This window comes from Rhinopithecus roxellana, chromosome 2 (assembly GCF_007565055.1).
Source record: "Rhinopithecus roxellana isolate Shanxi Qingling chromosome 2, ASM756505v1, whole genome shotgun sequence".
Taxonomy (NCBI): domain Eukaryota; kingdom Metazoa; phylum Chordata; class Mammalia; order Primates; family Cercopithecidae; genus Rhinopithecus; species Rhinopithecus roxellana.
In genome coordinates this window covers 144,886,643-144,900,026 of record NC_044550.1, presented here as the reverse complement: position 1 = coordinate 144,900,026, position 13,384 = coordinate 144,886,643, and the positions used below count along the sequence as shown (strand labels likewise).

Below are 13,384 nucleotides of genomic sequence, written 5' to 3'. Positions count from 1 at the left end.
AAATTTTGCTTCTATAACATTAAACCCCAGAGCTCCAAGGTCCAAAGTTGCCATAGGCTTAGGGACAGATATTCATCAGGATCATTAAGACCTTGGCTTTAACATTTAGAAGAGGTGAATTTACTAAATGTTTTAAAATAATTGATATATGTACACATTAATATATAATACTCATATATTATTTATTTTATGGAACTATTCAAATATATTCCTTCCAAATATATGTATCTATCTCAATATTAACTTACTTGGTTACATGATTCTGAAGAACAAAATTAGAAGGATTTTTAACGACTAATCACCAGTTCACTACCAATCAATATGGGGAATAAAATGTATCTGCAGAAATGGCAGTTCTTCAAGAAAACATCTATTTCATTCAATTTGCTGAAACCATGTACCTTCCTCCAAGGACCCCTCACAGTTCTCAAACACAATTGGTTTTTTGTCACATCTAATTTCAATTAGTCATCGTGATATGGCTAAGAAGCTTTTTAACAACAATCAGTAAGGTCTATGTAGGATCCTGCTTAAATTCTTGACATTCTTCTCATTGCTTTCTGCAAAACCACATGCGCAGAAGGCGATCACAATGGAAACAATCAGTGAGTCATTACCAAGCTATATACTTCCTCAGCTCTCTCTCTCTGTGTGCGTGTGTGTGCACGCGCACACACACATATGCCAATTCCTTCCGAAACTAAGACTTGATTGTCTTCCTGATCTTTTACTTCTTTCCTTTTTCTACACAAAGGCAACATCGATGAAGCAATTAAAATTAGTTGCCAAGAATTATAAGACATATCACTGCAAGAAAAAAATATTCTGCTTCTAACCACATATGAACATGTAAGTTTTAGATTTTATGTGGATAAGTTCAGAAGGGCAAGGATTCTGTTTAAACAGTTTTTCCAGATGATGTCAGACCACCTTAGTGTCCCAGGATGTCTTCAGAATAGTTGGTCTACAATTGAGGTATTTAAACCCAAGTAGATTATAATGTTGAAAACAGCAATTTATTACGACATTATTGTTTTCTCTTAAAATTCTTTCTCTCTACCTCCTCTACCCTCCATTCTAGGGGAACGCAGTGATGAACTGAAATGAGAAAATGTAATTAAAATCACATTCCTCCCCCAAGGGTCAACCTAATTATCAGCCTCTCACCCCAAAACAAATTTAGCTCTTTGAGAATGAAGGTCCTTATCACTCATGGAAAAAACACCAACAAAGATTAACATGCCATTTAGGCATGACTGCAATCTTTCATTTTAAGTGACCTCTTCGTTTAATGGATTCAATGCGTTCTCATTCAAGTGGAATATATATTGTGGGAGACAACTGTAATAAATGGTACTGTCATGACCCCTAGGTTAGAGCAAAGGAATATAGGAAAATAAATCTCAATTCCACATACTCACCAGTCCTGCAATGGGGGTAGGCAATCTATTGATCTTTTTAACAAGTCCTGGCTTTATAGCATTCAGCAACCTGTCATGAAAAAGGCAGAATGTCAAGTGAGACATAAAGCAAGATGGATCACACAAATCACCTTTATCCAGGGCTACAGCTAAATTGCTGGATAGGAAAAGCAGTGAATTCAAAGCATGTAGTAAATCTCAATAATCTATCAGCTTTCATGCATATAAGTGAAGAGCTTTGTCAATATCAAGTTGGTCCATGGCAGGTGAAGTTTTAGAATTTAGAAATGTTGAGAGAGGAGAAAGGGTAGAGACTGAAGAGGGCTTCAAGGAAAAGGACAAGGGGGAGAGCTGGATTGAGGTTGTGAGGGAATTATCTGGAACTGGAGCCAGGTATTACAACTCAGGTAAAGCTTGTTGCCAATTTTCCTGGCTAAGACAGGGATCTCTCCAGGGATGCACTAAATTCAAAGACCAGTATCTATCTTTACAAATGATTTGCCAAGACAAATTCTAAGTTAGACCCTACTCGCTCTTTGAGGAGAGTGGCTTTTCCAAAATGGTTGAGCTTCACTTTAAAAAGGGAAGAATATGTTTAATAAGAGGTTAGCCAATCATATTCTGAAGATTTTAAACAAGGCTGACCAACAGTCCCTAGGTACAAAAGATATTTGAGCAAAAGATTTTCAGCTAATGATTGAAATTATATAACAATGGTTACACAAGCAAGGGAATGCAAGAGAAACAACTATCATTGCTTGTTTTCAGGACATAAAAATCCAGAGTGAACAGAAACAAGGAAAGCAACTTATAAAACTAAAATATGGTTAGCATCGGGGTAATTGGGTAAAGTGTAGCATTTGCAAAGTAGGTTATTCATAAATAAGTGATTGAAGGTAAAGGCCTGGAGAATGTAGAATATTATTTCCACGTTCGGGAATCAGGCAATTAGGTAACTTAGAATACTGTGCAAAGAGAAACTTAGGGTAGGAGTGTATTATAATTGAGAGGTCAACAAACTACAATCCCTGGGCCAAATCTGGTCCAACACCTGTACTTATAAATAAAGTCTTACTGGAACAGGAATATAACCATCCTCATTCATTTACATATTGTCTATGGCTACTTTTGTGTTACAGCTGCAGAATTGAATAGTTACAATGGAGACCTGAGGGGCCACAAAGCATACAATCTTCACTATTTGGTGCTTTATGGAAAAAGTTTGCTGACCTCTGTTAAAATTCATGCAATCCAAGGTTATAACAAATTATAAAGAACCTATGCTTGCCAGATTTCTACAGATCAGTAACAAAAATTTTTCAAATGGTTTAATAGTCTTGAATTTAAACTATCTTTGACTTTGATACCACTATATATTTATATGTTGACAAATGTCCATACAGTGATTGTGACAGGATATTCCATTTTTGCATGCAAGATTAATTGGCTGCTCTCAGTAATTTTCACTGCAATTCCAACATGCTGCCACCAAGAGGCAGTACTCACAGTGCACAAGTGCTGTTTTGCCCACAGAGAGCCAAGCTGGCTGCTCTTTTCATGAATGCACTTATTTTTTAACCATAAATTTAACCTTTTAAAAATGCTTCTTTATAACTTATTTTTGAATTACTGGTGTCACCAGTTGGAAGGAATTTGTTCACTCTTCTCATTTTATAGTTCAGAAAACTGAGTCCTAGTGAAGTCTGAATTGAAGTCTAAGTGACTTCCCCAGAGCTGATTAGTAGCACACTCGGGCCTAGAACCCAAATTTCTTAGATCAATGCATTCTATCAGGTGGTGTAAATATCCCAAATCTCCTGGTTTAAAATACACAGATAGATATCTCCAAAGTCACATTTTTAAATGTACAAAATTCTTTTACTCACTACTTTTGCTTTTCTCAGATACATTGCGTTTCTTACTAGTTTTTAACAGTGTCATTTTAAACTGAATTTTAAGATAATATTTGTGTACAGCTGTTGACAATTCAAAAGCATCAAAAGGATATATAGTAAAATATCTTACTGTCACCTTTGTACCACAGGACTCCAGCCCACTCTCTGAAGGCAACCTGAAAGACTTTCCAGAGGAGAATTTATAAAAAAAAAATATATAGAATTTAAAAATATATGTGTGTAGCATATAGTACACACTGTCCTACACCTTGTTTTTCACTTAACAATGTATTTTGGAGGTTGAACAATTTACCTTGGAGACCCCTTATCCATACATATAGAGCTAGGCCGTTTTCAATAGCTGTGGACCACTGATGACTACAGAGCTGGCAGATTAACCACTCTGTCTGATAATTTTAGATTTTCCTAATAAGATGAAATACCATTGCTACCAGACAAAGATCTGAGCCTTGTTGTTAATTAGGCAAAGTAGAAAAAATAACAAAATGTCCCACCCCAAAATTCATTATTTAAAAATTATCTTTGAAAGAGGTATGCTTTTTGTCCTTTATATCTAAGAACTATATTAATATTTTTAGTAATGATGGCCCCAAAACTCCTTTTTACATATATTTAGATTTTTAAGCTGTTTTTAATATTTCATGGTATTCATCCTTTGTAAAAATTACACTTACATAGCAGAATCTTCCCTATCACATAAAGGGAAAATTGGAAAAAATCAATCAATCAATCAACTGACCTACAACAATAGGCCTTACTTAAAAGAAGCAGAAACTATGATCTCTCTCACACTGTTTTACTGTAAATTAAAAAATAAAAAGCCATAATGTTCACTTTCAAGACTGAGACAGCTGTATTTTTTTTCTGGTAAACATTGTTCCAATCCTGTGCTCTATTTATAATACACAACAATAAAAGATAACATTGAATTCACGTTGTTGAAATGTTCAACACCTGCTTATCTTGTATTTTGCGTTAAACCAAGGACATTTTTTGTGTAAGAGATTTTTTGAGTAAGAGTCAAGGATATTCACTTGCAATTTTATTAAAAACCACTATGCCGTCCTTTATAAGTTAAAATATAAATATTTTAAGTAAATACTTATTGATGGCATGCTTTAAAGTGATTATGCTGATCATGGTATGTTATATTTATGTAACTTCTAGGGTGCATTATTTCCCAAAAGTCCTGCCCTGTAGAGACAGGTCATGTATGTGTCCCACCATTTTTGTAGAAGAAAAAATGAACCCCAAACATTTCCCAGATTTCCCAGAGACACGCACAGCTAATCTGAAGCACAGCTGGGACAGTTTTCACCTCTTAGACCATTTTATATCACAGTTTGGTGCTTTAGAAAGTCCAACCTCAGTATGTGTCATCAAAGCATAATTCAAAACAAAACACAAAAATAAAAAACCCAAACAAATACTACCTAAATACAATGGGATAATATCAATACCAGGTGGGAATTAAAGGAAAATGGAAGACAGTGTCTGTTGGTGAAGTGTAGGACACATGGGATCCAAGTTCCCTCTACGGATGACCTGCAACCTCATCACCAGGAATTCCAGAGGAAAGGATGCTGTCATCCACTTGGAGGAATATCTCCACTCAGCAGAACCATATGCCAATTTCCTGCCTGTGGTTCCTAAAACATACAGCTAAAGGTCTTAACAGGTAGTCTGTTCTCTCTGTCTGGTAGGAGATCATCTTTGTATTCATTAAAAGATGAATTTTCTGGAAAATTAGCATAATCCTACACAACAAAACTATTAGGCATTTGTACCATCCCATGTCTTTTGTGCTAAATATACTCACAACTACAACAAAAATAAAGAAAATTTTAAAATGTCAAAAATGTAAGAGCCAATGAGAAGAAACTATTTTTAGATATTTACTATTTATCCAATATCCTTGATCAAGTGCCTGCTATGTGTTGTCCACTATTCTAGGCACAGGAAGGGCAACAGTGAACAAGACAAGCAAAGTTCTTATTCTTTGGAATTTGTAATCTTGTTACAGTGAGTGGATGGGGCAGTAGGGGGAACAGAAAACAGGTAAATAAATTAGAAGAAAATTTCAGATAGCACACAAGTGCAGTAATAGGCCACGCAGTAGTACTCTAATTGTATGGTCTGAAGGCTGTTGGGAAGGTCACATTTAAGAAAAAAGTTGAATGATACAAAGGAATTAGCCAACGAGAGACTGGAGGACAAGAGTTCCAGGCAGATTGAACAGTCAGCAGAAAGGCTTTGAGGTAGGAGTGGGCTTGGTATATTCAAGAGACAACCAGAAGGCCAATGTAGCTGAGCAGAGTGAATAGAAGGAAGAGGTCTGGGACTAGAGGGCCACGGTGTAAGCAAAATCCAGGCCCAGGTAAGGCATCTGATTTTTTATCTTAAGTTCAATGCGAAGCATAAGAAGACTTGTAAAACAGAGACTGAGATAATCTGATTTATATTTTCAAAACATCACTGTTTGCAAATAGGTAAAAAAGTTACAACTATATGCATATAGAAAATTTCTGCTTATTAAAAATCATAGGTATCAGAGAGCATAGATAAAACATCACCAATAACTTACAACATTCAGCTTGATGAAGAGGAAGAGGCAGTGAATTTGGAGTCAGTAGCCTAGGTTTTAAAGTTGAATCCTACACATATTAGCTATGAGTTACTGAAAGGTTTCTTAATCAGGGTCTTCTCAGTTTTCCATTTCATAAAATGGGGATTTAAAATAAGCTTTGCCTCCCATTCAGGATTAGGGTGAGAATCCAGTGGGGTGACGTCTGTTGCTAGCATTTGATAAATGGAAACTTGCAAATTCATTCACTTCCTATACTGAGCATTTCCCTTTTTGCTAGGTAACTGCAAGCTATGTTAGTTTCAATGTTCCTATTAGCCAGTTGCTAAAAACCAAAATAAAAATAAGTTTTGCTTGTTCTCTTTCTCTGGCCACCTTTAGATAAAAATCTCACGTAAATGAATCAAGTCAACAAATGTCTATAGCTTGCCCAGCATACAGCGGGTGAGAAACAACTAGAAACAGGAAGAAAAGCTATGATCTTGGATAATCCTTAATTATGAAACAAGTTAATGGCACTGAGAGTAATCAAAAATAAATGTTAATTTTATGACAAAAATGAAATGGTGTCTACTAAACTTTTACATTCTAAATCTGAAACACACTGCAACCCATTTCAAGTAAGCCTACACCATATGTTCTTTCATGTACTCAGCAAGCATTTATTGGGTATGCATGATGTCTGGTCTGAAGCTGGGTTCTGGGAATACAAAGAAAGGCAGGGAAAACCCTAGGTCTCCCCCTCGTGGGGCACACTCACTAGTGGATTAAAAACCCACAGGAAGAACAGAACGGTGCACATACGTGTCTCACTGTCATACATCCTAATGCATGGCCATCTTAATTTTTGAGAAGCTGAATTAAAGATATGCTTTGCACACATTCTATAGAACACAGTTCTTAAAAGATTAAGAAACAATTGTTCAAATGGAATGCTGCACACGTAGGTTTACTGCAGCACTATTTACAATAGCAAAGACTTGGAACCAACCCAAATGCCCATCAATGATAGACTGGATAAAGAAAATGTGGCACATATACACCATGGAATACTGTGCAGCCGTAAAAAAGAATGTGTTCATGTCCTTTGCAGGGACATGGATGAAGCTGTAAACCATCATCCTCACCAAACTAACATAGGAAGGGAAAACCAAACACCGCATGTTCTCACTTACAAGTGGGAGCTGAACAATGAGAACACATGGACACAGGAAGGGGAACGCCACACACCAGGGGCTGTCAAGGGGTGGGGGGCAAGAAGAGGGAGAGCACTAGGACAAATACCTAATGCATTTGGGGCTTAAAACCTAGATGACGGGTTAATAGGTGCAGCAAACCACCATGGCACATGTATACCTATGTAATGAACCTGCACGTTCTGCACATGTATCCCAGAACTTAAAGTAAATTAACAACAACAAAAAAGAAACAATTGTTGAGACACCCAGGAATGATGCTAATGTTCCGATTCAACCACAGACTGTATTTAATAACTCTTTGCACCCCTAATATCCAGCATGTGGTAGTCTCTCAATCATCATTTTGTGATTATGAAATACAAAGTGAAGACTTTGTTTCTACCTGCAACTTAAAAAACAAACAAACAAACAAACAACCTCAAAGCCCTACTCTGGAAGAGAGAGGTTCTGTTTCAGACAGACTCTTCCAACAGCCCATATAGTAGACCTTCAAGGAGCACAGCACTAAGAATAGTGCTACAAAATGGTACCTTATGAGACCATCTAGACATTAGGAATTATAGCAATGGGCAGCTTATATGTTACCGGACTTTAATGTGAACATTAAATGTAAAATTCTGAAAGCACTGCAAATTTAAAAAGGATTGAGCTTACTCTGTAAGTTATTCAGCTCAGAAATTTAATTCTAATAATTATCCTAGAATTTCGGGAAGAACAGAAGAGCTACCTAAATCTTAACTACAAGGTTGGAAAGTTCATGCTTAATCTCATAGGAAATCATTTTATTCTTTGCAACAAGAGATTACATCATCATCTCATTAGCTTGGTTTGTACAGCTGCAATAGGCAACTGTGATCACAAAATCACCCACTTTGTGTCCCTTTTAATTTGGCTCAATAGTATTTTTCTATGTGGTTTCCTTGATCACTTTCTGGGTTTGACTATGTACCCTGGATGAAAGTATATGCACTTTCATTTAACATAACATGGCATAAGCATGCGATCAATTTAACCTTGACCATAAACCTGTTACAGATGTCATTTTAAAAGATTTCTTTCTGGAGTTGTCCAGGCAAAACCAGGAAAATTAACAAATCCTCTGAGATCAAGAAAATCTGACTAAAATATAGGGAAAAGTGAAACATGAAACAAAGAGGAGTTTCAAATGAACAAGAGTGTTGGAATGCAAGCTGCCATCAATATCTACCAAATGCTTGTGGGGTGCTATGCACGGTTCAGAATGTGTAAAATGTAGGTCACACTTAAGCCACTTGCCTGGAGCACACGTAAGAAGAGATCATAGGAGCTTTAGAAGGTTTTTGTAGATTTCGAATTCCAAGAAGTTGGGCCTGACCCCGTGAGTTTCTAGGGCTCCGCAGTGCTATTAGTATTCTAACACAGCACCTGTGACAGAGACTGCTCACCATACTTATCTTCCTGCTGTCTCGGGCACACACTGGACTTTATTGTCCAGCATCCTTTGCAATTTGCTGTGGCTATATAATAGAGTGCTGGCCAATGGAGCACAGGCAGAGTAATTGTATCACATGTAGGCCTGGCCCTAAAAACCCTCTCAAACAATTCTCCATTCTCTCTCCTCCACATTTACTAGTTAGAGTTTGACATCTGGAAGTCCTCGGAAGTTGTGTGTTGAAGATGGAGTCTCTATTAGCTGGTGTCCCTAAATAACTGCCTAAAGCAGAGTTGTCTCCATCCTTCCCTGTTGCCAACATTAGGCCATACAAGAGTGGAAATACATTTCCACAGTGTTAAACCACTGAGATTTAGGGGTTTATTACTTACAGCACCCAGCGCTATCTTGACTGTTATACCTCTGCAGGAGGCCTTTGCCCAGGTAAACTGTACCCAAGAAAATCCTGTTCCAGAATGTGAAGTTTAACACCTGGGCACATACTTTCCTCTGGATCTTGCTGGGATGGCAGCAGAAGGAAGAAGAGCTAAAATTTGGGATACTGTAAACAAATGGACCCATTTTCCCACATTTTCTAGGGGGAAAAATAAAACCTCTTCTTGCCTGTCACATCCCACTTAATACTAAAATACTAACACTAATAAAATCATCCATACTATAAGCATGGGAAGGAACAGACAGCAATTATTTGAATATCTTCAGAGTGCTTTGATCCATTTCCCATCGCTTTTATAGTCCATCCTTTGCATAACTATTCCTGTTGTCTGGAAAGTATGGACTTTGGGAACTACAAAAGGCATAAAAATAAAATCAGATAATCTAGATAAGGAGTAAAGGAACTGTCCCCGGGAGGTGAAGGCACATGTCTGAGGTCAGAGGTCCTAAGCAGTAGAGTTGGGATTATAAACTCGAGTTTCTAAATCTGAAAAGAGTGCTTTTCTATGATGCTTCACTTTCTGCATTTCTACAGATAATCTCTAGCCACCAGTCTCTGCCATCCTAATCCATAGGCCCACTGCACCCAAACTGACCACTGCTAAAACCTGGCTCTAGCCAGGCTCCTTCCCTCTTCCAAGGACTTCCAGGCACCCAAGTGCCACAGGATGCCCTTCAAATGCCTTCACCTGGTAATCAAGCCCAATCACCCCCAAACTGCCTTTCCCACTCAAGACTCTCCCTGCTTTTATAAGCTACAAGCTTAGGATGACACACATGATCAATGCACCATGAAAGCTGCCAACACATGAAAAGAACTTAGTATAACTAAATAAAATGGAGACTAAAGTTACTCTGACATAGGCAATGATATGTGCAATCATCATTGTGCTATGTAGTAATTATGTTTAAATGATTGTAATTAGTATTTCCTTTGCACAGCTAAAACCTAGTTATTGCTAGGTTTGCTATCAAGAGGGTGGAGAGAAAACTCAGAAGGTGAAATTGCTGTGATGCAGCTCTGAAGATTTCTGTATCCAGTCTTGAGGTGGAATATACAGCCAGCTCCCAACTCTTCTTTAGCAAGAAGTTCTCAGAACAAAGTGTTCCAGGATTGGGATCCATAAAATTCCAAGAACAGCAGGAGGCTCCAGAAACAGAAAGACCTGAGTTCAAATCCTAGCCCTGTAACTCACTAGGCAAGTTATTTACGCATTTGACATCCACAAGCCTCAGTTTCCTCCTCTTTCAAATGGAGACAAAAATACCTACTAATCATAGCTTGAGAATGTGGAATAAGTAAACCAATGCATGTAATGCACTTGGCACAGGCCTGGTGTACAATATGCGCTTCATAAATGGCAGGCATTATTATCATCTTCTCCAAACAGATTTCAATGCAGGCCTCCTGCTGGTGAAAATTGGCTGTGTTGATCATTGGCTCACTTCTCTTCCTGAGCATCCTGCCTCTGGCTAAAGCTAGGTTAGAAGCAATGAAAGAACAGCAGTGAGGGAAGGAGACAATGCCAATCCTTCTGAAGCACAGGCCTCTATGGGCGTAGTCTCTAGACAGGCGGAAGGCAATAGAAAAGCTGGGGATGGGGAGGAAGGAAGGGAGGATGCTGACAAAGGAAAGGCAGAAAGAAGCTCCAAACACAGACCGGGCTGCATGATCACTGCAGCCACAGCTGGCTCCGGCCCTGCGTTCTGCCAAACTCGGGCTTTAACTGTTTTCAAGGCTCCCATCTCCCCAGCCTCACTTGCCATGCTGAAGATGATGAGGACAAGCCAACAGCTGCAGAGAAAGGAGAGTCTGCTCCCAATGTGGCCATAAGAATTCTGAATCTACTTCCCATTCATTCCACATCTCATTATCAAACGTTTACCCAACACCAGCTAAGCCCAGACACACTCACGAGGCTGGGTTCAACAGTGGGGCTGACACAATCTCAGATGTGGTTTGGGTTACGTCAGACTTTGTGAAGAACACCGCTTCTATAGGCAAATAACTTCCAAGTTCTAAACAAGTAACTTGGAAGAGAACTTCTGAGATGTAGATGTGCACAGTAAGGATGTAAACTAAGGACAGGCATAGCAAGATAGGTGTGGTAAGCATTTCTCCTGCTCCTTGGGAGGCATGGTGTTTTATACATCTATTTGTATTTGGGGCACAGCAGAAAGCAATCAAAAGCCTCCATTGCCACCAGAGGTAATTGTCTAAAAAGCAAATCCATTGCTCTTCTGTATAGAGACTGTGCTGGCTGCCTATTGCTCACTGGATACTGTTGAAAGTCCTTACCATGTTATTCAAGACTGTTCACAAACTGACCTTATACCTACCTCTCACCTCTAGTCTGCCCCACCTCACACTTGTCCTAGCCTTTGACCCTGAACATGCAAAGCCTCTTCATACAGCTAGGCACTTTCACATGCTTACTGCTTCCTCCCCTGAACTGCCTTTCCCACAGGCCTCCTCTCACTCCTTTGTGGCCTAGCAAATTCCTACTCATCCTTCAAAACCCAGTTTAAATGTTACCTCCTCACGGAACCATTTCTTAAGTAGAGACTGTACCTTCCACCTCTGTGTCTCAACACTGTTTGGCTTCCCTATTTATCACACATCACAGAAACTATCTGGCTTCTTCATCAGGCAAAGGGTTAGTCCTCTCTGTAACTCCAGCTCTAGTATAAGGACCAGTCCTTGGTAAGGGCCTCAATCTTTGTTTGTTGAGTGAATTGTTAATGAAATGAGCAACATTATAAAGTATTGGGAAGGACTCAAAACATCAGTTTTGGAACTATCACGGACTGTAGATCTGCTAACGATTTTATAACTTTTGTTGTCGTTAGTAACTCTTTTTTTTTTTTTTTTTTTTTTTTAGATGGAGTCTCTCTCTGTCACCCAGGCTAGAGTACAGTGGCAAGATCTCAGCTCACTGGAACCTCCACCTCCCGAGTTCAAGCAATTCTCCTGCCTCAGCCTCCCAAGTAGCTGGGATTACAGGCATGCACCACCACACCCGGCTACTTTTCATATTTTTTAGTAGAAATGGGGTTTTGCCATGTTGGCCAGGATGGTCTTGAACTCCTGACTTCAGGTGATCCGCCTGCCTTGGCCTCCCAACATGCTGCGATTACAGGTAGGAGTTATCATGATCACATATGAATCATTCTCTCAGGACCAAGAGTAAAGTTGGATTCAAGCAACTACACTGGAGAAAGGATCACCTGATAGGCTTTTAGTTCCTTCCCGCCAGTTATTACTGCATGAACTTCCTGTTGGTCTGTGAAAGAGGGGGTGGGAATGAGTGGAGTCCCCCTGTTCCTCTCTAAAGAAGAGTTAGGAGCTGGTTGGCTCCAAAGGAAGCAGTAAAGTCTCTTGGTCCTTCTTTTTTGATGTACTACGGGATATACAAATGGGGCAAGGAGAAAACAATATGGCCATCTCTCCTTGGGCAGCACACATTATTCTCCTTTACTGGGCATGCAGCAGAAATACAAAATACAGTTTTATTCAGAGGACTGGGGAATATGTTCTTGAGGCCAGAGGCTCTGGCTGGAAAATCATCACACAGCAAGCAAAGCCTTTTCATCTGCAGCAGAAGAGTTTTAAGTGATGCAAAAGCCATGTAGTATTTAAGTAATAACATCTTCTCGTTCTTCCACTCCATCGCCTTTCTTTGTCTGATGTAACTATTTCTGATCTTAATGAACTTGCCTTTTTTAGTTTTACTTTTGTAATTTTCTTTATATCTCCCTTTAAGTAGACAATATAAATGTCACCAATCTATGAAACATTCTCTTCAATGATGTTCTAAAATATAAGCAGCACTTTACAATATGATACTAGTACATCAGAAATAAACTAAATGATATTTGGAATGATTCTTCCAGATGACATTTTAAACATCTTGAAGTCAAGAATTTAAATTCCACTGTGTGTGTGTGTATGTGTGTGTGTGTGTATGTTTCAACAACTTGAGATACAATTCACATACAGTTTACCCATTGAAAGTGTACATTCACAGGATTATGCAACCATCACTAAAAACTAATTTTAGTTTCCCTTCCACTAGTAGAAGCCCCAAATCCATTACTTTTCACTTCCCCTCTTACTCACCCACAACTTCCAGCTCCAAGCAACCACTAATCTGCCTTCTGTCTCTATAGATTTGCCTATTCTGGACATGTATATAAATGAAATTATATAATGTGTAGTCTTTTATGACTGGTTTCTTTCACTTAACATTATGTTTTTAAGGTTCATCCAAGGTTCATCCATGTTGTAGCATGCATCAATGCTTCATTCCTTTCTAGGGTCAAATAACATTGCATTGCAAGGATATACCACATTTGATCTATCCATTCATCACTCTGTGGACATTTGGGTGTTTCTA

The 13,384-nt window shown here is 38.7% G+C and overlaps 1 protein-coding gene across 19 annotated transcripts in view; it reads right to left on the bottom strand.

The window, feature by feature from the left end:
• LIMCH1 (LIM and calponin homology domains 1) overlaps positions 1-13,384 on the bottom strand; it is a 352,171-nt gene that overhangs the window by 184,591 nt on the left and 154,196 nt on the right. For all 19 annotated transcript variants that reach the window (XM_010384733.2, XM_010384727.2, XM_010384765.2 and 16 more), the window contains exon 3: positions 1,422-1,491. Coding sequence is in view for 18 of the 19 variants with exons in the window: in XM_010384727.2 (XP_010383029.2) it covers positions 1,422-1,491 (70 nt within the window). In the remaining variant the exon portion in view is untranslated. The remainder of the gene's footprint in view (positions 1-1,421; positions 1,492-13,384) is intronic.